The sequence below is a fragment of the Salvelinus sp. IW2-2015 genome, linkage group LG30, assembly GCF_002910315.2.
Source record: "Salvelinus sp. IW2-2015 linkage group LG30, ASM291031v2, whole genome shotgun sequence".
NCBI classification, from domain to species: Eukaryota; Metazoa; Chordata; class Actinopteri; order Salmoniformes; family Salmonidae; genus Salvelinus; species Salvelinus sp. IW2-2015.
Window position 1 is genome coordinate 580,785 of NC_036869.1, and position 25,054 is coordinate 605,838.

General features: G+C 40.7%; 3 protein-coding genes and 1 long non-coding RNA gene across 6 annotated transcripts in view; 1 reads left to right on the forward strand and 3 right to left on the reverse strand.

Moving 5' to 3' along the window:
• LOC111954869 (homeobox protein Hox-A3a) overlaps positions 1-2,686 on the reverse strand; it is a 35,781-nt gene extending 33,095 nt beyond the window's left edge. Inside the window, exon 1 of the mRNA XM_023974771.3 lies at positions 2,598-2,686. The gene's annotated coding sequence lies outside the window, so the exon portion shown is untranslated. The remainder of the gene's footprint in view (positions 1-2,597) is intronic.
• LOC139023251 (uncharacterized) lies at positions 78-6,222 on the forward strand. The gene is made up of 3 exons (XR_011474399.1): positions 78-181; positions 2,607-2,790; positions 5,380-6,222. It is a non-coding gene; the product is annotated as an uncharacterized lncRNA (long non-coding RNA).
• On the reverse strand, positions 4,997-17,195 carry LOC111954875 (homeobox protein Hox-A9). Of its 3 annotated transcripts, XM_024134693.2 has the most exons (3): positions 13,350-17,195; positions 6,909-7,050; positions 5,630-5,715 (listed from the first exon to the last, which is right to left on the reverse strand). In XM_024134693.2, the coding sequence occupies exons 1-3, from the start codon at positions 13,906-13,908 to the stop codon at positions 5,640-5,642; spliced, it is 777 nt and encodes a 258-aa protein (XP_023990461.1). In that variant the 5' UTR covers positions 13,909-17,195; the 3' UTR covers positions 5,630-5,639. The 3 variants fall into 3 exon arrangements, with proteins under 3 accessions (XP_023990460.1, XP_023990461.1, XP_023830559.1); XM_024134692.2 differs by lacking the exon at positions 6,909-7,050 and having other exon boundaries at positions 4,997-5,715; positions 13,350-17,194; XM_023974791.3 differs by lacking the exons at positions 5,630-5,715; positions 6,909-7,050 and adding an exon at positions 11,858-12,983 and having other exon boundaries at positions 13,350-17,193.
• A 751-nt stretch (positions 17,196-17,946) lies between these two features.
• Positions 17,947-24,309, reverse strand: LOC111955121 (homeobox protein Hox-A10). Its single transcript, XM_023975213.3, has 3 exons — positions 23,976-24,309; positions 19,649-20,683; positions 17,947-18,837 (listed from the first exon to the last, which is right to left on the reverse strand). Exons 2-3 carry the CDS (start codon positions 20,544-20,546, stop codon positions 18,563-18,565), a joined length of 1,173 nt encoding a protein of 390 aa, XP_023830981.1. The 5' UTR covers positions 20,547-20,683; positions 23,976-24,309; the 3' UTR covers positions 17,947-18,562.
• Between the last annotated feature and the right edge of the window lie 745 nt (positions 24,310-25,054).

Consider the following 25,054-nt stretch of genomic DNA (forward strand, 5'->3'; position numbering starts at 1 on the left):
AAGTGAGGGAAAAAGTACAAGTCTAGAAAAAACGGCAAGACTAATGTCCGCATCTGGTAGAAGCGTCAGGATTCGGCAATCTGTGTGTGTGCTAGTGGCGCACATAAGCGAGGGGAGCGCATGCTTCCCAGACCGTACAAGGCCAACTATTTGAAATTCAGATCCGAATCTTGATCGATGAGTGAGTAAAATTTCACGACGCTTCAGTTTTATTTGCTCATAAATGTAATTTGCTACGTAGGCTGTATTACAATAGCCTAAACTGTTCAATCTGCATGCATTTCAGATACCCTAGATTTTGTATAGTGCAGGGGAGCCGCAGCAAGGCCATTTTCTAATGTCAACTCGACTGGTTGCATTACCACTGCAAATATCGACGAGGGTATTCAATTGGAGACGCTAAGGTTAAATGGAACACTAAAAACACACATTCAACGGGTAGGTGAACCGTAACGGATTCGCTTGTAATAGACGCAAACTCATCGAAGGAAACTAAGCAAACTGACACGGACACAGCAACTACACACGCATTATTAAAATGCAATACAACAATATGCTATTGTGCTGTACTCCTTCCTTGGTATTGATGCCAATTGTGACGTTTTGGTCTCTCAGAGTCTTATTTGTGTCAGTATTTTGAGGTAATAATCTTGCCATATCAATTGTGACGTTTTGGTCTCAGGTTCTATTCTGTGACATAATTTTGAGGTTATCATCTACGAACACATGAATGGTGTCTATCTGTGACATACAGAGATCTTATGTAAAGAACACTGACTATCTGTTGTCCTAATCAGAACACCATTTTAAGCGAAAGTGTATTTCCTTTCTAGTCTACGGCTCATAATGATTGTATTTGTTTCTTGGTATACTCATTTGTCAACAAGTCTCGGTGTTTTATCATTCTTTGGGCCATTTTTGTAGACTACACCTTAAAATGTTATATTCTATTCTGTAGGCTTTTTTAGCCGGGCAAAATAGGAAGGRTTAACTTAAATTTCGTAAACGTCCAATAAAAAAATGTCAAGCATATACAGTAATTCACAACAATCAACTCCAGCCATCAGGCCCTACATGACAGTGCCAATGCCATTACTGAACAGCATAATATCACATAACTTTTATTTGTGATGATATAAAGTTTATAATTATTATAGGTATGCACAATATCGAGATGAAGGGGTCATTGATGAGGGTATTCTTTCTGTGATGTGGTGACCTCATTGGAATAGCAAACAGATGTGGGTAGCAAACAGGAGAGGAAGACAAGAACACCCGAGATTAAGCTAATATAAGATAGTATACATTATAAACGTTTTAGTCATTTAGCAGACACTCTTACCCAGAGCGAATTAGAGTAGTGAGTGCACAYATTTTCGTACKTTTTCCTCCTGGACTCAGAAGTAAACGTAACACCGTAAACAAAAATCCGGGACACTCAAATTAGTATGATATGTTACATTTTGTATRGTATGTATTAATTAGTAATCCATTTSGTATGATATGTTACAAATTCAAATTSGTATGATATGTTACGAATTGCAATTCGTACAATATGCTACAAATTTGCAATAAATATGATTTGTTATGGCTAACTTCAGCTAGGGGGCTATCACTAAAGTTAACTAGGTGGCTAACATTAGCTAGGCTAACTAACATTTTAAGTATTTACAAAGTAGTAAGTAGTTGCATGTCATGAGATTCGAACACGTAACCTTCGGGTTGCWAGACATTTGCCTTATACCCCACCTATCCACCCTCCTTTCATTTCTTGCTTCAAGTAAACTTCTGTGTTATGTAACCATACCAAACTAAACATATCATACTAATTTGAGTGTCCCGGATTTTCGGTTGCTATGTTTCTTCTAGTCTATAAAACGAGGCTGACTTTTTCGTACTGGTCCCCTGTGGGAATTGAACCCACAACCCTGGCATTGCACGCGGTCCTATACAGCATACCGTATATAGATTAACACAACTGCAACACAAGATACACGTTGATTGTGATTCGTGCTAGACAACGCAATGTACATCACTGTGTTGTGGTTGAACTGTGCTGGCACAACCATGTAGACTGAAAATGGCTAAATGGAAACAAAGTCATGACCAAAAGAAGACCACACTTCTCCCACAAGAGGGCGACAGAGAATAGCCTATTGGCTACAGTCCCAATACCCAGCTGCCGACAGACCACCCAATTAAAATTGCAACAAATAAAGAAAACACAAATAGCATACAGGCATGCTAATAAGTTATTGAAATTCTCAAAATGAAAATGCATAGGTCTACACAAATATCGAATAACATMATTAGATAGGTCAAGCCCAGAGACCACAATCAACTACCATAACAATGATCATAAATAATCATGCAAATTATGATCATATCATTATTATCAAATCAAATTATCGGAGAAAACCCATTTTAACGAAGCCTAGAACAACACTCCAACCAATCTTCTGAAAGTCAACACTTTAAAACTAAACAAGCATAGCAAGCAAAATGATGCTATTTGTTTTAACTTTTATGCTCACTCTATTTAATGAATGATTCCCAAATCATATAAAATCATAATCATGATAAGCAAGCATTCTTACCGTGTCCAGGTCTCATGGTGCGTGGGGATGTTACGAGAAGAGGACGGACAGGTGCAGTTGGCGCGAGGTAGACCGGGGAAGATCCCCTGTTGTGCCAGTTGGATCCCTGAACGAATCCACGAGCTCCCGGGGTCAGGCGACGACGCGCTCCCACTCAATCCGTCCATTGTGCCAAACCGTCACAAGAACGACGGTAATGAATCCAAACCGTCCGGTTCCAAGAAAGGGACACTGCTCCTTGCCACTGCATAATACAAAACTCAACTCAAAAGCGAAACAGCATTACCCATGACGAAAATACATAAACAATGACATTGAGGAGAAAAAGATTTTACAGTACAGAAAGGGTTGTGTGGCAGACACAGGCTGTTAAATGAGTGACGTTCTCTTCTGGAAAATTATATATAAAAAAGTTAATATTCACGGCTCCATGCCATGTGACCAGTGTGAACCAATGGGAAAGGAGGAGCCTCTTAAAGCTGTATTGCTATTTTGTAAATTTTCATAAACAACAACAGATTTATGACCTAGTGAGAGAGGGAGAAAGCGGGTGGGGATATGGAGAGAGGAAGGGGCAGGTCAGAGCTAGGCGCCATCTTACCGGAAAGAGGGGGAATGCACAGTTAAACATTCAACATTCATTTCCCCTACACAGTAGGCTACACATACACAGCCTGTCCAGTCTCATGTCCTCATAGTTAGCATACTTTGGCCCATTGATTCCCAATCTCAGTCCCGAGGACCCCAAGCAGCGCTGATTTGGGTTTTTGCCCTAGCGCTACACAGCTGATTCAAATAATCAAGTCATTATTAAGCTTTGATTATTTGAATCGACTGTGGAGTGCTAGAGCAACAACAACAAAAACATGCACCTCTTGGGGTCCTCAGGACCGAGTTTTGGAAACACTGCTTTAGCCTCTTTATTAAAGGAGTAGTTCACTATTTTACAACTGTTCCTCACCCTGAAAGTAGTCTATGGTCCGGGAGAAACTGTAGTCCAGGGTTCAGTGGTCGTTGAACAGCCACTACAAACTTCAGCTGACCTTAGCCACCACAAGCTAAAAGTCTATGGTGATAGGAGTGATAGGAGCATGTGAGCATGTTTAAAAAACGAAGATAAAAATCTCCTGAAATCAATTCAAATCAATTCCATATTTAGTTTGATGTTACTTTAAGGTGCTTTGGCTATTTAAAAAAAAAACATGCTCACATGCCCCCATCACTTCCAATGATTGTTAACTTGTGGTGTGTGTAGCGAGCTGTTTACAGGAMACTGAACTATGGATTACAGTTTCTACTTTCAGGGTGAGGAATCATCTCAAATGAAGTTGTAAAATAGTGGACTACTCCTTTAAACACACGTGTCATGGGTTTCATCAGCTCTTTTCACTTTTCCTGCTGAATGAGCCAGATAGGCAGTGTATTATGGAATAGTATAATTTGTAGGCTTAGTGTTGTCAATATTTATTGTCATATAAAAAGAAATGTAGAACTAAATGAACGTGAAAAAGTAAGACAAGTATTTTCATCCATGCTAAATTTAAGCTAATACCATCTATTTTGGCATGTTGACTATATGTGCGTTCTTAACATTTTGTCTAAAGTTCTTATTAATGTATCGTTGGTTTACAGGAAATTCGTTACGAAGCTATTTTCAAAACTGAAGGCTTTTGTTTTTATTGGATTAATATTGTGTCTTGCGTAATGTCAAAATACGAATACTTCCGAGTCAAAGCAGAGATGTGGAGGGAGCATATAGGTTATTTCTGAACATTGGAGCAGTTCTCTTGTATTCATTTGATCAGATAAAACAAACACAATATTTCCCTAATTTACAAATAGCCTACAAACACATGCAAGCAGACACACTCACGTCCACCAAAAATTTGATTGACGTATAGAGGATGCAAAAATACACTAACAACACGACGTCACAGTGTTTACAAAGACTTCAATTTCACACATATACAATAAGTTATACAGTAYTGAAATTCAGTGATACAGTAGTAGCCGAATAGGTCTGTAGTCTCTGAGGTAGGGTATTGGAATCATGCGAATATGTATTACAATCTCTACATGGCCCCAAAAGATAAGTTCTCACAAATATAAGATATAGGAATATGCCAAACCGTAACAGCTACAGCATTGCAATATAACGAGAATAAGGGACAGTAAATCGTTAAAGCCATATTCGCTAGTTGATTCAACAAAGGCACTTTTACGCAACATTTGCTTTTATTTCCATTTGAAATAGAAACAAATAGAATGCGAAAAAGGTCCCTTTGTCTAAGTCAATTGAAATTGGAGGTAGGCTAAATTCGGAAGTTGCTTGGATTTAACTGTCGCATTAGGTAGTTCTCTGTTCAGGAATGTTATTTCAGTAGTAAAATATCTAATAGTTCCCAACCAATAATATTTATTATTGAATAACATTTACAGTAGGCCTTTTCTACATTCAAAGATCAAATTGAGTTTTCATAATAATACTATGGTGTAAATAGGTAGTATCCGTTCCTTTTCATGTGCACATAGACGTATGCCTTTTGTTGCTAGAGACAGTGTTTCACTAGCTTGTATACAGTACAATAAATAAGTGCTTCTCAACTTCAGCCTGCAAGTCGTTTCACCAATCCTTACTAATCTCTAAATTGATAAACAAACATGATGAACAGAGTGTGTCGATTCTATGAGAGTATACATCTTTAACATTTGACAAATACAAACATTTATGGAGTGTTTCTTTCATTAATAGCCTCTACGTCGCCATCTCCTTCTCTTGCAGGGGTTTCTGACGCCACACCCGCAGACGGGGAGTCTCCTTGCTCTGCCTCCTGGGCCTTGGACTGTCCGTTGGTTACCGGATTACCATCACCATCCTTGTTTACGTTCTCTGAGTTGGCACTGAGGTTTGAGCTCGAAGACTCATCCTTGTGATCTTTCTTCCACTTCATCCTCCGGTTCTGGAACCAGATTTTGATCTGGCGCTCAGTCAGGCAGAGCGCGTGTGCTATCTCCACGCGCCTCCGGCGGTTCAGGTACCGGTTAAAGTGGAATTCTTTCTCCAGCTCCAGTGTCTGGTACCGGGAGTACGTCTGACGTCCACGCTTTCTGTTTGGATCTGAAAGAGAGAATGGTTTTAATCGATGTACAGATGCAGGATCTTAATTTGATYACTCTTTTGTTGTTGAGAATTTTCCTAAGCAGCAGGAAATGGAAACTTCTAGAGTATTTGAGATTTTAAAAGGCTTCTAAAGTTGGTCATTTCCAATTTAAAATGCCAGGCTTGATTTGCCCTAACGAAAAATGCATAAAGCCCTACAAGAAATGTCCATTTACTATAATCCACATAATAATTCACATTTCCTGTTGCTGCAGGATTATGTTCCTGTTGTTGGAAACTGGCTCAAATTAAGATCCTACATTTGTACATAGCATTTTCCCACTAGGCCCACGAATAAAAAATACTGCAAATTGCTCTAAAACCATGTTCTACACAAGCATGCCATATGTAATAACTCCGATAATAACTTGATACTGATAATGACACACATGACAATTATGTAATCTTGGATTCTTGTATTTTTTTCTATAGAAAATAATCAAATAAAAAAAACGTGCCACAGTCTTTCATTCTGTGCCATTTTTGCTAAGATTTCTTTCTCAAAATGTCTTCGGACTGTCAGTGCTGTTTTGGCTCAGACTTCCGTCCGTTATAAATATTCCAGCTGGGATTCTAGCCTGTAGCCTATTGCTAATGCACTGCATGCCTCTCCAATTAGAAGCATGTGTTGGTTCACCGTTACTAGGTCATACCCACAGCCCATAAGCAATTACTACTGCTATTTCAATGGTCTTTATTAGACACTGTCCTGCCTACCAATTCCGTACTAATCAGACACTAGTGTCAATACCACTGCTCCAACTAGTCTACTGATATTGTTTACAGCCACCACTATAGTTTAGTTATATCCCTGTGTACAAATAGGTTTCTGAAACTGATTATGTTAATCACAACTGCCATTCTGAGCCCAATCAAAAGAGCGAACTGCAGAGCGCACGAGCAATGATTTACACTACAATTTATAGCCTGGTATTTTACTGCCACATACCGTAGAAGACCAACAACAACAAAAACAGCGACAATGTCCCTGCGCGATGAACACTACAGAAGCGGAGTGATAATGAATTTATGGTCACACAACTAAGTAATTAAACATTTTTCTGATTCTTTCCATGCAATACCAATGGCTTCACGGAATTAATTGCACCATTAATTAAGACAACAGTAAGTTGTCCCATGTAAGATCATACCTGATGTTCTCATCCAGGGGTACATCCGGTAGTGTTTGTCCTCTGGCGAGGTGAGTGGACCCGGCACCGGCTGGATGCAGCTGTCCCCGAACAGACGGCTCTGGTCGAAAGAGCTGCAGTGCAGACTGTGCACGTCCGGCCCCTGGTCATAAGCAGGAGTAAACATCGGGGGGCTCTGGTAAATAGCATTGTTGACGTTGTAAAGTCCGGACAAGGACGTTGGGAAGGCAGGGGCTGCGCCACTGTGAACAGATTCGGGTCCTTCTCCACTGGCTCGAAGAGCGCACGAACCCCGGTCGGCGTTTGGGAAGAAAGAACCGGTCGCCGTATATTTGCTAAAAAGACCATCCACATAATAAGAGCTCATATTTTTTTCTTGTGATTTGTTGGGCCAGAATCTTCAGTGTCGTTTTTACGAGGTAGTGTGATAAATGACAGCAATACACCCTAGATTTACACCAAACCACGTGATCCAGCCCTGTGACCGCTGTAGCCAATCTCCAGCAGGGCCAGAAATATCATTATGGCGCACAGACTGCAGAGTAGGATTAACACACACAGACTGCAGAGTAGGATTAACACAGACTACAGAGTAGGATTAACACACACAGACTGCAGAGTAGAGTAACTACACACAGACTGCAGAGTAGGATTAAAAACACAGACTGCAGAGTGATTAACACACGACTACAGAGTAGGATTACCACGACTTACAAGTAGGTAACAGCACAGACTGCAGAGTAGGATTAACACACACAGACTGCAGAGTAGGATTAACAAACACAGACTACAGAGTAGAATTAACACACACAGACTAGAGTAGGATTAACACACACACACACACACACAGACACACAGACACACAGACACACAGACACACAGACACACACACTATCTTCCTCATCTCTTTGGACACACACCCTCTCATAAACACTGTGGGAACATATGAAATGACACAAAATACAATGTCATTGGTTCAAAAGAAAACCGCTGTCCTGTTGCAGTTATACCTTACTTTTCATAATACAGCATAATACCATCGCTCCCACCCCCTCATAACATCTGTCATTTATACACAACTAAGAATATAAAACTGCATTGTATATTTTTTTTAAAGCTTTTCTTCAAATCCTTCAAATAGCTACATGTCTCCGTGCTAAAASGGAACTATATGTGATAGTCTACAACAAACATCAAACATGATGATTATAGTATACAAAGGGCAGAGCACTACATTTGTACATAGTTAATTGTTTTTATACATTCAACATATAGTCAGAATATAGGTGGGCTACATTTGATTGCTTGTCATAATTAACTTTACAACAGTTTATTTTATATTACTGTGATTAAAATAATACCATTTACAAGTGTAACCATTATCAATTGTATCCTATTTGAGTTACTGTTGTTGTGTAACTCGTGTTTCCAAAAATATATTATAAACTGGGTGGTTCGAGCCCTTAATGCTGATTGGCTGAAAGACCATTTCTTTGTACTGCTCTAATTAAGTTGGTAGAYAGTTTATAATAGCAATAAGGCACCTCGGGGGTTTGTGGTATATTGCCAATATACCAAGGCTAAGCGCTGTATCCAGGCATTCCGCTTTGCGTCGTGGTTAAGAACAGCCCTGAGCCGTGGTATGTTGGCCATATACCACACACCCTCGGGCCTTATTGGTTAAATATAAAATGACTTGTTGTAATGAGTACAAGAAGCAAGTGAGAAAATGATTTTGAGTGGTAACCCAATGCTAGATGAAGCAAGTGATTAATTAAAAACATAAAAGTTAGGTAAGCAAATTAAGTAAGTCAATTTGAATACTCTAAATGAGCCACAGTATTTGTAGGCCTACATTTAGACATCTACCACGTTTGTGTTATCCAGCGTTCTTGGCGGTAGGCCTATTTGGAAATTTAAAAAAATTAACTCTGAATTTATTATGTTTTATCTGCAATAGGCTATGGCCTAATTTGGTCAAGTTTATGTATATTCTTTCGTATTCCACAATGTTATCTGGAAATAAACACAGGAGGGATCAACAAACAAATGCAATTCTGTGTGTGGAGTAAATGATCATATAACCACTTAGGCTAAATCTAAATATCACCAAACATACTCTACAACGCAAAGCCTATCAGATTTTCCAATATGCCATATCATAGTACTCCAAAATGGATTCAACGAAAGCAAATTGAACGCAAATCAGACCAAAAGCTACTTGTGTTGGACCATATTGCAAATGTTGAACATGAATAATACTTCAGAAAAAAGGGGAAAATAGCTTTCCACTGACTTTACATAATGTAATTGCTTCTTGTACTCTGAATCATATGTTGATATTGCATGATAATTCTGTTTATTAAACACTACTTATAACCTAAAGATAAAAATAAACGCATTCTAACTATAATAATTAGGCCTACTAAAAGCCTGTTTTCTTTGAAGACAATCTAACACTCAACGTTATTTGCCCAGTAAAATGTACCCAATTATCTTGATTGTCAATTCATTTGACATGTAGAAAAAYGAAGTTTTAGGTTTCTTTGTGTAGAAAATGTAAAGATACCCATGTCAAACATGTTGTGTATAACTAGACTAAGGCCTACTATTTCGTCTATTTTTATAAATCTTTATATTATTAAATACTGCCCTGGATGTGCTTACGACCACAATAGCTAATAATATTGGGGCGGCAGGAAGCCTAGTGGTTAGAGAGTTGGACTAATAACTGGTTGCAAGATCGAATCCCCGAGCTGACAACGTAAAAATCTGTCGTTCTGCCCCTGAACAAGGCAGTTAACCCACTGTTCCTAGGCCGTCATTGAAAATAAGAATTTGTTCTTAACTGACTTGCCTAGTTAAATAAAGGTAAAATAATCTGAATAAGAACAATTAGAATTACGATGTTATAGAACGCAAATTATGCAGGAAAAGGATGCCTAAACATGTCTAAACGTTGTATTCCTGGTGAGCGCACTGTATTCGTAAACATTCCTTAACGTGGTATTAGACTTGCATTGTAAAACCGTAGGCAGGGTGTGAAATCACTTTGTTGCACTCTTAAACTGTTATGTTCCTGCGAGAGTAATCACAAAGGGAAAGCGTTCAAAAGAGGCCATTCTGAGGCTTGTTATGGAACATWAGCGCCATCCTCTGGTCACTATACAAAGTTGCAGGGTGGAAAAGGTGCAATGCGCACAGAACTGCAATCACAGCCACCCCCTTAGTGGCCAAATAGAGGGAAAAAATCACATAAAGAATGTGATTCGTGTAGGAACTGTGGTATTCATTGCGCGCGGTACTATTTCCAGACGGAATGCAGATTTAGAGGTCCAATGATTAGCATCGAGAATAGTATATCTAAAATGTCCATGTTGGCCTCATATACACTGAGACTAGGTCTTGCCTCATATACACTGAGACTAGGTCTTGCCTCATATAATGCTGTTGCTTTATTGCCCTTCCTGTTCCTCCAGCACGTGAACAGAACACTAGCTACCACCAGAGAACCCGAGCGAGAACGTTTCCCAGGCCAGGTAGAAACAAAGGGGCGCTCGAGATGACCATGAGTCCCGCGAGCAACAGTCGGGGAGACGCCAATAAAGCTGATCATTTCCGCTAGGCCTTTTGTTCATGCTGCAGTCCTACAGAAAGAGAGAAAACAAATGGGTGCCTAGTTCTGAAAACGGCCTAATTGTGTCTGGACGGCCATAAAGCCATTAAAAGTGGAATGCCAGACAGTATAGCAGACCAGGCGTTTTATTGCTCTTTCTCTGGCCCAGCCTTTGATGTTTGGGGTCCATCTGCGTCCTCGAGGCCGAGCGCGTCAAAACACCACTATATGGCTCCATACAACTACTACAGGCCTGTGGGTATTCAAATATATGTGCATGCATTATGTGAATGATGTTGTCTGATAAAAGATGGGTGTTTCTGTGATTCTGTAATTATGTAGTTTTGCCAAGCTCCAGTTGTAGCCTATTCCACATGTCTCTATAATGTCAGTTGTTATTATTATTTGGTACACCGCAGATTTAAGAGAACTCCTCTAGGCCTATAGGCCAAAGGCTTGTGGAAGCAGGTCAACCTCAACCACTCATTCTAACTAGAAGTTCAGATCAAATAGATTGTAATTTGATTACCACCACCACAGCTAAATTCCATATAGTACAGTCCCTCGTTGAACGCTCAATACCTTTGACCTCTCTCCCCTGCACATGTTGCAGGTTTTAAAACATGGCGGCCACGATGTGTCCAGAAGCACGGGGTCTAAACTGAGCGGTGGTGTCATATCATAGCTGAAGAACACATATCCTACAGGCCCCAGCTGTCGAAGATATCGACATCTTTCTTGTGTTGTGTCCTCTCGCCTTGCAGCGCTTTGCACCCCATAAACGGTTATAGTGGTAATTGTATTTTATGGCTGTATACAACTAACAATGTCCTCTGCCAAGGCGCGCGGAACAGAGCAGAGCTGCAAGCACGGAGCGACGGTCTGGGCTTGCCTGTTTACCCTGATACAGAGACATCAGGCAGAGCCCCCCCCCCCCCACACACACACACACAAATACAGTGTGTGTGTGCGTGTGTTTTGCGCGCGGGGTTGAAGAAAGAATGCCAAGTGCGCGTTTACATTATTTGGTAAGCCGTTGACAWTTCAAAGTCAAAGACTCGAATTTCCTCACGGAAAATGAAATAAATGGTCGACTGTCATTACTACCTGGTTTACATTACTCCATGAATAGTTTGTATTAGAGTATTATTCCAATATTTTGTTGGAGAGAAAATATAAGTGTAGGCATATAGGCTACACAAGACATTTGGTAGGATGCAATACATTTGACTGTCAATATATTTAAGAATTTGATAATTTATTGAATTAATTCTTAGATTACAGTGAAATGTAAAAGCACAACAAATGATAAGAATTCAATGTGGCTGCATTCGCAGATATAATTTGTTTTATTCAATAAATAAAGTACAAATTACATTTGAGAACCGAACATCGGAACGTCTACAGACCATGAGGTATTCATTACGTAGCCTACAGTGTTTTAAAAATGTCCTCACTCTCTCTTTCTGACCAATATGTCCTCTAAATGTTACTCCCTGAAATTCAGACATAGTTTCCTATACAAGCGTTATGTTTCTTCACAACGGAGTCAGGTAAAAATGAAATAGGTTCTTGCAATTATAGGTCTTGCAATTATAGGTAGTTGAGAGACGTCTAGGTAGTCAACACAAAATAATTGTTATGTACCTTCTATTAATATTATCAATAGGCTTATATGCATTTTAAAAAGGCTTTTGATACTCATGCACCCACTTCAAAATGCTACCATTACGTTAGCAGCCAGACGTTAGCCTATCACTCCAACGTTAGATCATGAATCAACGTTACCAGTAATTGAAATAATGACAACAACAAAAAAACTTAATCACATTTAAAACTAAATTCAGTTGAACCGGAAATACAAATATCTACAAACCAGAGAACACACACATAGCTACAAACATCCATACACAAACGAGCACAGAGAACAGGCCTACTAATACTCGTCTTACACAATGACACTTGCAGCCGAGGCCTTAATTAATTAACATCCTAATAACAATAACAACAAATTATGCGCACTGTTAAATTGTGCAATATAAAGGTAGTTGCATCAAACCGACGAGTAGGGCCGGACATGCTTTTTACAAGACACATAACAGCTTCTGTTTGGAATAAAACAATAAGACAACGACTTCTAAAAAATACAGTCTTTTCACAGATATCCCTTATTTGTGATATTTTTTACGTTCTCGTTCAATGAATCATAGGTTCCTATAAATCATTTTTTGGTCCACAATCTTTATTAAATTTCTTCATCTTCATTCTGCGGTTCTGAAACCAGATTTTGACCTGTCTCTCGGTAAGGTTGAGCTGCCTCGCGACCTCGAACCTACGGTCCCGCGTGAGGTACGTGTTAAAGAGGAACTCTTTCTCCAGCTCAAGGATCTGGTGCTTGGAGTATGGACAGCGCTTTTTTCTCGTGGCGCTTGCGTGGAGCCAGTTAGATACCGGGTTATCTGGAGAGAGGGGGTGCGAAACGAGACTGGTGTGAGCCCGGTGCTGCTGGCCCAGATGTAATAAAAACACATGACCCACAAGGGACGAGGCTGATAACAAAAGCTCTGGAAATCAATTCTGGATATACAAATCTAAATGGACTCCTATACCTGACTGTTGCTGTTTCAGATCTGAAACCCATAGTATCAGAACATGGAAACGGGTGAGAGAAAGATAGCCTATTGTCAAGTCCCTATAAATGGCACGCCTCGAATGGCACATTTTCAAACACGCGCCCCATCTGCTACTCACACATTTCTACCTGCATCCCCGCAGCTTTACAGAACATAGCATTACCAAATGTCAAAGGATGAAGCAGCACTTACTTGGATCGAGGGCCGGTTTCTCCTCTATCTCCCCGTTCGGGTTTGCGGTCTGGCCAGGTAGTGTGTTCTTGTCCACCGGGGACGCCGTCGCAACTGTCCCGTTGGTGAAGTCGGACAGGAGCAGTGCGGTGTGGGATCCAGGCAGCGCGCTGTCCACTCGTGCGCCCWGGCTCTCCGGTTTGATCCCGTAATGATGACTCGTCGGTAATCCGGTCAAAGGCAAGGACCCTGAAATGGGCTCAAGCAGCCAGGACTGCATGTAGCGACCCTCCACATCGCCTGGAGCCGGGCCTTGGTGATGCCCATACGGGTGGTGGTACACGGATGACACGGCACCTGGAAACTGGGTCGATACATGGCCCCAGGACGGGTTGAAGACCGGAGCTTTCGTCGGGAAGGTGCAGGGCCCAAGCTCGGTGTGATCGGTGAGCGAGGTGAGCTGCCTCGCATGCTGGAGCCCCCCTGGACCGGAGGTGTATCTGGGCGCGGACAGCTCCTCGCTCTCGGGCAAGATGAGGGAGTCAACGTAGTAGCTCGTCAACGTTCCAGATGTCGACATGGCAAAATAGACTTTCACATGTACCCACACATACACAGATACATACAAAAACAAGCGTGCCACACACACCACACACACATACACACGCACTAAACCCGACTTTTACAAAATAACAATCTGAAGAAATCAAGTATAGCAACTTGGCACCACAAAGATCTACAGTCGACTAATAGTTGGGAAGCAGGACTGCCATTCGATTGGGTGTCGAGCGCACGTGATCATAAAGGCTGAACAATACAGGATAAATCAATCCCTTTGGCTATTAAATGCTCGCGGGTCTCTGTCTTAAAACGTAACAATGTCTAGTTTTAAAAGCAAATTATTATTATTTTATACAGTTACTGCTGATATAAATGTAGGGCTATGGAAAGGGAGAGTAGGCTAAACTGAAATACCATTGGAAGTATCTGTCCATTTAGYATAGGTCAGCGAATCCAATAAATAATTCTCCCAAAACACACATTTAACGAGTATATTTACACATATGTTATAGGGTAATAAGCATTACCAATGATACTCACAACAAAACATACAGGGGCTGAACATAACCAGGAGAACGCCGCCATATTGGGGCTTATTAAAGAAACCAAATGTCATAAACTGCATTCTTTCTATGGCGCCAAGGAACGTAAATTATTCAGATATTCTTTCTTACAACTAATGCTCTGGGTAGCTTTCCATCGTAGTAGGTAACCTCGTTCATCCTCATCCAAAATGTTCAAACCTTTCATATTTTCATTGTCAGGAAACATTCCAACATGAACAAGCTTTTACGCACACACCCCATTAAACATAAGCTTTCAAAGGTGTGCTATATCATGCTATTTTGTGAAGCCTTAGTTTGGTATTATACAATAATAACCTAATACAATATAAGATTAAAGCCTAATAGAACCACAAGCCTGCTGAGAATAATAATTGACTAGTTTAATGTGTTATTTCATCAACATCCTATGACATTGTTATTATATTGCCTATTTGGAAAAAATATATATAATTACTCAGTAAAAGTAATATTCCTTTCAGCAGCAAAATATGGATTTTTAAAAATTCGTATAGTTATTTTTGATAGAAAACAAATGTCTAAATAGAATAGAAATGTGTGTTGGCATAGTAGTAGGTCTACCCGGTTAAGTTCATGTATTTACTGCTGCCTTAAAACAAAAAAATGGAAAGAATCATTTTACTGTTCTAGTCTAATATTGTATTCTATATCCGTGAATATCCAGGATAGCCTACATTCTGGTTATTAAACAAAACCGAGGAATTAAACAGCAATGTTCTATTGCAGAAAATATATTAATTCAATCAATAACCTACATGGAAATAGGCCTAATTGTGGCATATTTWAAAAATTAAGATTCAACAAATAAGCGACAATTATGGATATTCGTCCTAGAAAATAGTATGCACATAGTAGTGCACATCGACCTGTAGCCTAGCTGGCTTCTTTTTCAAATACAAATACTTTACCACTATTACTAAACAATAGGCTACACATATTGTTTACATCCAACTATTACTAGGAGTTCTATTAGCCTATTATGAGGCCACTATCATAATTAGGACCCTGTGTTTTGGTTTACCTGGATTTTAACGTTCATTAAAAATATATATTATCATACTTTACCCTTTTATTTTTATGTCAGATGGTCCAGCATCATCCTCAGACAATTGTTTTTATTTTTGTTCTAATTCTCATTTCTGGAAAAGGCTTCAAATAAAGGTTAAAATCCAGGTCATGTGACATGATCAACCAAAACACAGGCCCCGAACCATAATTACCATTAGCACTATTACAAATAGGCTACCAGCACAGCAGTGCCAATTATGGAAGCCACTATGGCTAAAGAAAAAAATTATACACTATTAAGTAGAAACTAATACGCTAACAAATACAGCATAATGTACAGAAGCCGTTGAGTTTATGAGTTTTCCTCATAAAAGTGGGAGATACCTCGTGAGAAAAACATGCAATTAATAGATAATTGAATAGATACTTTACACATGGGGTTGTTTGTTTCATCATCCAGACACATAGATCACGTTCTAATCAAATTTGAAAGCAGAAATAAAACTCGTTTTCAGAAACCGAACAACGCTCAATGGACACGCAAATACAATACAAACCAACACATGTAATTCAACAATAGCCGAGGAGAGGCTTTCTGAACATGCAAACCCAAGTCTGGATACAATATGATCAAATCTGAACTAGTATGAAGAGAGGAAATGACGGCGTAACACGTTGTAACACTTCACAGACATGTTCTCGAACCTTGCCCTACCATAGCYTTAGAGAACCGTGATAGTACAGCCACAGAATTACGTGTTCTATTTATTACCGTCAAATAAAACTGAAAGCTAGGCCAACACCTTACAGGCCACAGGCGATTGACTACTGCTAAATAATCCACTCCAGCCTGTTTTCCCATACTGAAGGAAAAAAACGGTATAACTCACACCAATAACTGAACAGATAGGCGTTCATCTACCTGGAACGCATTGGGCCTACAACTGTGCATAATCAGATAATGCTTGGTGAAAATATGTTAGAGACATTAGAACAAAATATAGAGGCTAGTGGATAAATAAAGGCTATGCGCACTTAAACACAGCACAGACAGGCACCTTCAAAAGAAAAAAAGGACACAAAAGTGAATGCAATGGCACTTTAAGGCTGTAAACTAAATCAGGGTGTTTTTAACACGGACCCAGTATACCGCAGGGGTTATTCACTTATTTTTCCCGCAGATAACAGCTTGTCTGGCGGATCTAAATATCGCCATAAAGCCCTTCCCTTCTTTTGTGTCCGGGCTGTATTGCGCAGCGGAAGCATCCGGTTCAATTGCCCACCGGCGCGCCGCTGAGGTCGCTGTTGCACACTCAACTTCCCCTTCCACTCCAATGCAGTGGTCGTAACCGAGGCCTTGTCTGGCGTCATTGCGTCACGACTGACAGAAAACATGCTTATCTATACGCTAAATCCAAGTCCAACTCGCCTATGGCTGAGCTTTTACCAAGATAAATATAGGACGCAGGCAATACAGGGGCTTAATTTAACGACGAAAATAACAAGTAGAGTTTGTATAAATATTACTGACGATATGTTAAGAGAAATACACGCCAGCAAGTATTTCTCAACAGCTAAAGGAAATAAGAAATGTCCTATTGTTTATTCATATATTTATGGAAAAACAAATAACACTCCATCCTATTACATACAATTCAATCAGATTTCACGTGTCCCAGACTAAGTTGACTGAAGTTTCGATGTATTAAACTGGGCCAATTCAGACAGTTTCGTGTTGTAGAGGTAGAAAATAGATCCCAACAACATGAAACTACCTAAACCACTCCACAGTCCGCTCCAGGCCTCAAGACGCACAGCAGCCAATGCATAACGCCACGTCTTCTTCGGTTTCATATCGAWTTCAAACACCAATGCTGTTCATAACGAGCCTGTATTGAAAGTACCATGTTCTTTAATGTTCATGATCAAATCTTTGCACTGGAAACTGTCTTTCTTTTTACATGTTGAGTCCAGAAAACACAAATCGCAAACAACAAATTGACTTACCCATTCATCGAAGTTATTCCACTATTCCAATCACAAAATGAATGGATGACTTAGTAGTTCAAAAATGCCAAAACGCAGTATAACTTTCTACCACTGTCTATTGCTTCCTCTCCGGCTAAACGTCTCTCTCTCGACTGAAATCAGTCTTTGGGGAGAGCGAGAATCGTCATATACGAGCAAGTCATAAAACTCTACAAATGCCGCCTTGCAGCGTTATAGGCCTGTGCCTATACCGCCTAGACATATTATGACTGGTGTAATATTTAAATCGTTTCCGAGAGCTATTCCATGGATCCTTTAAACATTTCTGAACGGACAGGCAAAAGCCAAGTAATGTACAACCCAAAGAGTACCTACAACTTCAATAGCCTGTCCAAAATGCCAATACTATTTTACAGAAAAAAATTGCGAGAAATACAGAGGTATAAACACAGACTTCAAAAACCAGTCTAATCCAGTATATGTGAACTGATAATTTATTACGCAATACACAAAACACAATCTCATATGTACATAACGTTATACACAATAAAAACATTTTCACAATGTAGACAGCTCATGTACATTTCCCTTAGTTCGAGTCTACACAACTAAATGATCCTCAACTCATCATAATATATCGGAACAATACATTGATAGGGCGACTCATCTTATTCCCTCACTGTTGATAGATAGGCCTTGTGTGATCCACATTGCAAAATGCAGGAAAAGGGGGGTATGAATCATGTTGTTTCATGCAATCTACATTTTAAAGAAACTCCACAATATATGCAATATATTTGTAAAACTCAATTGTGATTTATATGTGTAGCTCCAATTTAGATAAAATGTCAACCATTATTTTACCCAAGACACCTATTCCAAGACGTGACAGCAATAACAGAACCGAATCAACGAACAATTAACAAAAAATAGGAAGAAATAAGAAACAACCGGTAACATTCACGTTTTACCAGTAGCTATACAGGACGATGCAAAGGCTTGCCTGTAGGCCTAAGAAAGATGTGCCCTTTTCAACTTGCATTATAACTAAAGCTCGTTTAATACAAAGCTTATTAAAAACATTCAGTGTTATCACGAAAAACCGAAATTTGACGTGAGCTCCCGAATCCTGTTTTCCCGGGTCATTTTCTTCAGTTTCATTCTGCGATTCTGGAACCATATTTTGACCTGCCTGTCGGTCAGGTGCACGCTCCTACTGATCTCTAGGCGACGCTCGCGAGTCAGGTACATGTTGAAGAGGAACTCCTTCTCGAGCTCCAGTGTCTGGTGCTTGGTGTATGGGCAACGTTTCTTCCGTCCGCTTTTTGCTGTTAGCCAGTTGGCGGTGCTCTCACTTTTTGAGTCTCCTAAAGGAAATGGTAGATACATGCTTTTAGGCTGACAGCTTGGGATGTAAGATAGGCCGCGCCGCACGCTTGTGTGTGTGGTGGTGTGTGTGTGGTGTGTGTGTGTGTGTGTGTGTGTGTGTGTGTGTGTGTGTGTGTGTGTGTGTGTGTGTGGTGTGTGTGTGTGTGTGTGTGTGTGTGTGTGTGTGTGTGCAGGTCAATGGGTTGATATAGGCCTTTCCATAAGGAAGGTTCAACGGCCTTGTGTTCTTTGCTTGAACTTAAAACATGTGCAGGTAATAATTCAAAGATATTTTATGAGATGTATAACATTTTCTATCATTTTAGACCTACTATAATAAGAACAAATATCAACAGACAAAAATAAAAACACGCTTTTAGTAGATAGTGAATAGACATAGCCTACGAATGTTAGGCCTATTTTGAGCGACAGTGAAGTCATTTTTTGTCCAAAGAAACAAGGGCCTATAATGGAAACTCTATGATAAACCTATAGCCTAAGCCGAAACAAATAATGACATGTATTTTTTTTATAATAACATTGCTTTTTTCCCCCACAGCATTTTTACTTTCATGCCCGCTTGATATTAAGACATTAAAATATTCTCAACTAAAGCATGGTGTGGCCTCATATAGACCATATATAAACCCTGAATAAAAACAAACACCTAAATGACSTCTGAATGCTAAAGCAGAAATCCGTCTCTCGGCAAGTGTTATAATCTTTTTATTTGTCGCTTCAATAAACAGCATGAAATAAAACCAACCGTGGCAGAGTGAKTGACAACACCTTTTAATGATCTCAGCTCACCTTTAGTCGTTTTCACTGACTTTTCCTTCTCGAGCTCCACCTCAGCTTCCTCGGGAGAGGAAGGTTCCCCGTCGGAGGACGCTCGCGTCTCCTCGTCCCCCTGTAGGGCGTTCGTCTGCTGGGGCTTGGGCGCGTTACTGGAGGGCAAAGCCTCCTCGGTGTCTCTCCTCTCGTGCTCCGCGGTGGCTGAGCAGGCTAAAGCTGAGGACAGCTGGGGTGTCGAGGTGTGGAAACGAGTCGGTGCAGGGGGGTGTAGGCCAAAGTGAGAATGAGAGGGGTTCGATTGGGCACCGTGGTAAACTTTATGAGAGCGTGCGTGCGTCTGAGACAAGCGGAAGTAGCCAGGCACGGGTACAGTACCGCCACCACCGCCGCCGTCGGTGACTGTACACGAGCCTGAACCGGAGCCTGCTGTGGTTARCCTCGAGTATGTCAGGTCTTCGGCTGTGGAGGCTTTGGGGCACTTCTGCGGTTCATAGAGACAGTACGCGCTCTCCTCCTTAATGCTCTGCGGGAACGAGCAGGGCGCGACCTGGGGACCCACAGTTTGTTGCTGGTCCATTCGGTCCATTCTGCACGACCTCTGCGCGTCCATCCACATCTCCATGCCTGACATATACGCGCCTGACGCGGCAGACATCATGTTTTGGGGACCTGCGTTGCTCCGCTTGCCTATGCCAGGGAAGTATCCACAGTTCTGTAGTCCGTAAGGAACCTCTGAGGCGGTGTTATGGGGCAGACACACGCCGCTGCCCGGGTAGTAGTGTCCCCCTGCACCCTCGGTCCGACCGCTGATCAGAGAATCCACAAAAAACGCGTTTCCTGCGGGGCTGTCCGAGCATGACATTATTGTAGTGTATTTTGGCGAGGGGAGAAGATAGCCCTTTCTGGCTGACATTTCTTGTGCAAAACATGCTGGATATGATTAGATGTACCCCCCTCTCCACCGTGCAGCCTCTGGAGCCAATAGGAACGCTCGGATAGGCAGGGCCCCTCCCCACCCACGACCACGTAGCATTCGGGGCCATCGTMGGTCTGAGGAATAGAAAGGAGAAAGCACAGCAATCAGTGCGTTTCTCTCATCTCGCTTTAATGCACCACCATAGCGCCGACGGGGCGAGGCCCTATGTGCAGAATGCAAACATTCGAAAATAAAATGTAGTCTATGCGCACCCATGCATGCGCAAAGGGGAGTTCTGCAGCATATGTTCCATATCAACTACCAATTCTGTTTTCAGCATTATTAAGAGAAGTGCGTCTTATCCCCTATTATTTTGAACTGTGCGTAAAATAAAATATGCATAAGGTTCAATCAAATGATTCATTTAAGCCCTATGGCTCCCTATAGTTGATACTTTATATGCGTAAATATCACACAAGAAGACAAAATGGAAACCATATTCGTTTCAAATAAGACATGCACAGACGCAACAACAGGACCAATAAAGGAAAGCCTATTTAAGCTACTAAATAATGACGTGTTCACCTCATCATTATAACACAATGAATATGAAATAAAAATTACAAAAAGTATTTGACACCCTATTTTACACTGTAGGTTAGTGAGCTTTAAAGATGCCTTTGCAAAAGTTTAGAGACTTCAAGTGTTACATCCTTCATCTGCAGATAAGGCTATGCGTTCTTCCTGTACTAAAATGAGAGGTTTACCAGGTTTAACAGCCCTCAGATGCTGTTTAATCGATACTAGACTAGATACAACTAGGCTACATGTACTCCTTATATAGCTAATTTAAAATGAACGTTGGAAAAGTAATACCAGCACATTAGTTCATATTAAACCAAATAAATGAACAACCACTTCGCAAGTCATTCGCGCCTATAGCCTACACCTTTTCATGGGCATTGTCAACAATACTCCCGAACTGTAAGTGACAACTGTAAGCCAACATTAAGGTTCCCTTCAGGTTTAAACAGGTATGGTAAACAGGGCGTAACAAGACGGCTACACTTTCTTTTACAGTGATTTAATATAAAATAGATCACTGCGTAGGTCTAATTAATTGACAAGTAAATGGATTGTAGAGAAATAAAACACCGATGAAAGCAGTAGGCCTAATTGACAGGAACATTACACGCTTTACGTACAGCAATTTTCTCCGTGTTCAAAGGATTTGTTTATTCTAGATCTAGTTGTTATATAAGATATACATATGGGGACATCAAAACAGACTGTATATCCGACTCAAATAGCAGCACTAGATGATTTTTGGGAGTCTGGTTAAATCTAAATCGTTGTCAATTTAGCGTCGAAGGATGATGCAGTAACGCCAAGTGATGTTTCTGGTTAAAAATAGGCCTATGTGTAGCCTCGATGTGTAGCCTCGATGTGTAGCCTAATAATGTGTTACAAAGGCATTGTAAAAGCAAACTATGGATGCAGATAATCATTATGCGTTCATCAAATATAAAGGTGTTCCATGTCCTATATGAACCTACGCATTTCTTATTCACACAATTCACCACACGTGTAAAATACCTTTGTGGGCATCTAATTGACATGCTGTTTCAACAATAACAATACATTTTTCTCCATTTTGCATTGAGATGGACACCACAGGGTGAAAACAGAGCCTGAGGGCCACAAGCCACCTGGCCCGGGTAATGGTCAAAACTGTCCGAGATTAACTTCAACCTGGAGAGAGAGAGAGGAATGGACGCATCCAAATGGAGGGAGCCCCAACGAGACAATGGGAATAACCTGAGCAAGTAAGTAAACATGGTGATTTAACCCCCCAAAACACAAACGTGCCCTTAAATGTAGACCTAAAACCAATTTCTCCATCGTTACTATAGGCTTATAGTTGTGGCTTAGGTCTAGTGGGATAATAGTTCGATGGTAAAAAAAAAACATTGCACTGTCACGAAAAATTAGATCTTATTCATTATGTCTCCCAATTAAACATAGAAGTGAGACTGGTAATAGTTTTATAAATTCTAAAGTATAAGGAACGAAAATGTTTATCTGGTGCATAACTGGGGTTGACTATATATATATACTGTATATATGAGGAGGGGGGATCCGTACAGCCAACATTTATTAGCCTGTTCTATAAACTGAACAGTGAATTTTGCATTCCATTACGAGTGAACTTAACTACCAGACAAATCAGCAAAAACACCATCAGCAAATATATATATATATATGATCTTATAAAATATCAGCCATTCGAAATTCAATACTTAATTATGTTGACGTTAATTAATTCTGTGCACATGCAGCTTTGAAACAGTTCTAGTCAGCACACACACCACGCTGCTCTATTGACGTGTAACCTAGGCCTATCAGTTATATCTCCGTGTTACAGTTATTAGCCTAATTGCGGCTATTAAATCTTCATTTCACAGCTGTCCAGCTATCATTTCCCCCAAAACAGTTTACTCTGAGCAACGCTTTGATCAACCTCATATGATGGTGGCCGGGGAGGCCGTTTCGGACGGATCATGTTCGTCGCGAGTGCAGTTATGAACAATAATGCAGAGTTTTATTACATCCAGCGGAAGCATTTATTTTTCACGAGAGACAAAGGAGTAGTAGAGGGGTGTCCACGCGCATTCAAGAGCCGTGGCGAACCCCATCCGCGCCTTGGAATGATACCGAATATCCCCCCTCTCTAGCGTCTAGAACAGGAAGGAAAGGGACACACGTTTCTGGCGTATCACAATCAAACCTACTTTTTCAATCACATAATTTATACTTTTGGCACGACCCAGAGAGTAATGTCTTCTGGAAGGACACCAAATGCAGATTGGTTCCGAAAAGCCCAGCTATGGGTGAGAGTGGTGATTTAGAAAGGCCAGATCATCAAAAAACGATGTTTTATATMAAACAAATTTAACACACTGATATGAATATTTCATGATAAACTACTTTAGATAAGACATTCACTCCTCTTTCCATGATTGTGAACAAATCCATTCAGCCTGTAATAACCTTGATATCTTAAAGTAGGCCTGTTCTATGGGATATTTGGGACAGATATTTTGCGATATATTTTTGGGCCATGCTTATATATGTAAAACATACAAGCCTAACAAATGTAGCAGAGCACAAAAGACGGCTTTCAGTCTCGCACATGTGTTGCTAGGCTACTACATGTAATATCTTAGCTAGGCCCTCTACCATTATACTGCCAATCATGCTCTTCTATTGACCACCATATTGAATGTGCAACCTAATGATCAAAACAGCTAAAGGAAAGAAACGTTACAATACAGTTGTACTTAAATAAACTGTTCAAATAATCTACTTCTGAAAACAGGAAAAGCCAGCTCTCTCACAGAATATGAGGCTTAGCTCTTTATTTACCTGCATTGCAAGGCATTGTATCCCTCGAGAATCTTGAATGTTTCTTGTGCTGGGTTCGAGTTCTTGCAAACAAAAAGATCTACGACAATGACATTGATCTCAACAGCGCCGCACTGTGGCAGGAAGAAGCGTCTCCAACTGAGCACAAGCCCCATGGCCGCTACTCTGATCCAAGGAGGACAACCTGCGAAGGGGGAAAAACCTTCTCAAATGAAGTCGAAGCGGCCAGTGAGCAGAGGCTTTTCCTATCCGTCCTCTCCCCTGTCTTCGCTCTTGCCTCCTTGGTAACAGAGTTGATAACCTTGGGTCTCAGACGGTTTATTGCACTGCACTCCAAATGTCCAAATGCTCCAGACTCTGAGACAGAGTTTATGGCCGCGTTGCTGCGGCAACGGGGAGGATGTCCAGTAATTAGGGACGGAATTCCAGCGCGCAGTAAAGGATGCGCCAGGCGAGGCGAGGCCGGACTATGCCGGAGAGAGGCAACCATAAACTTCAGCCTCTCTCTCCCTGCGTTTATGGCCCTTTTGACTGTCATATATGAACGCCATTGCGCTGCGGCTGGCGCTCATAAACAGAGTGATAATAACAGCAAATATGGCGATGCTCGCTTAGGAGGATGTTGTGGAAGAAGGGATGCTTTTAATCCAATCCATGAGAGACACAAGTAGGTGAATGAAAAGGAGATGCACATGGTGACTGTATTCGGCTTGTTTACCACAGTGTTGTGGGTAATGGAGACAAACATATTCAAAGTTCAAAGCCAATAAATGAACTCCATTGAAAGATAAGCCTGAATGATGGTAGCCTATACGTCAGTGAGTTCCAAACTAATAGTGCCTAGATGTGCACGTCACCCTATACAATTGCAATGAGCAAAGGTCATTAGAAAATACAACCTGACACAAATAAGAAATAGTGGCCTAACATTTAGGTGCATATCAACATTTACGATTGGTAGCTTGATGAAATATTGGTATTTATCAATCAATCGCTCACACAAATATCGTTTCCACGAATAAGGTTTCACATTAAGTAAATAACTCTCAAATGTTGGATGTATAATCTACCAGTTCCAT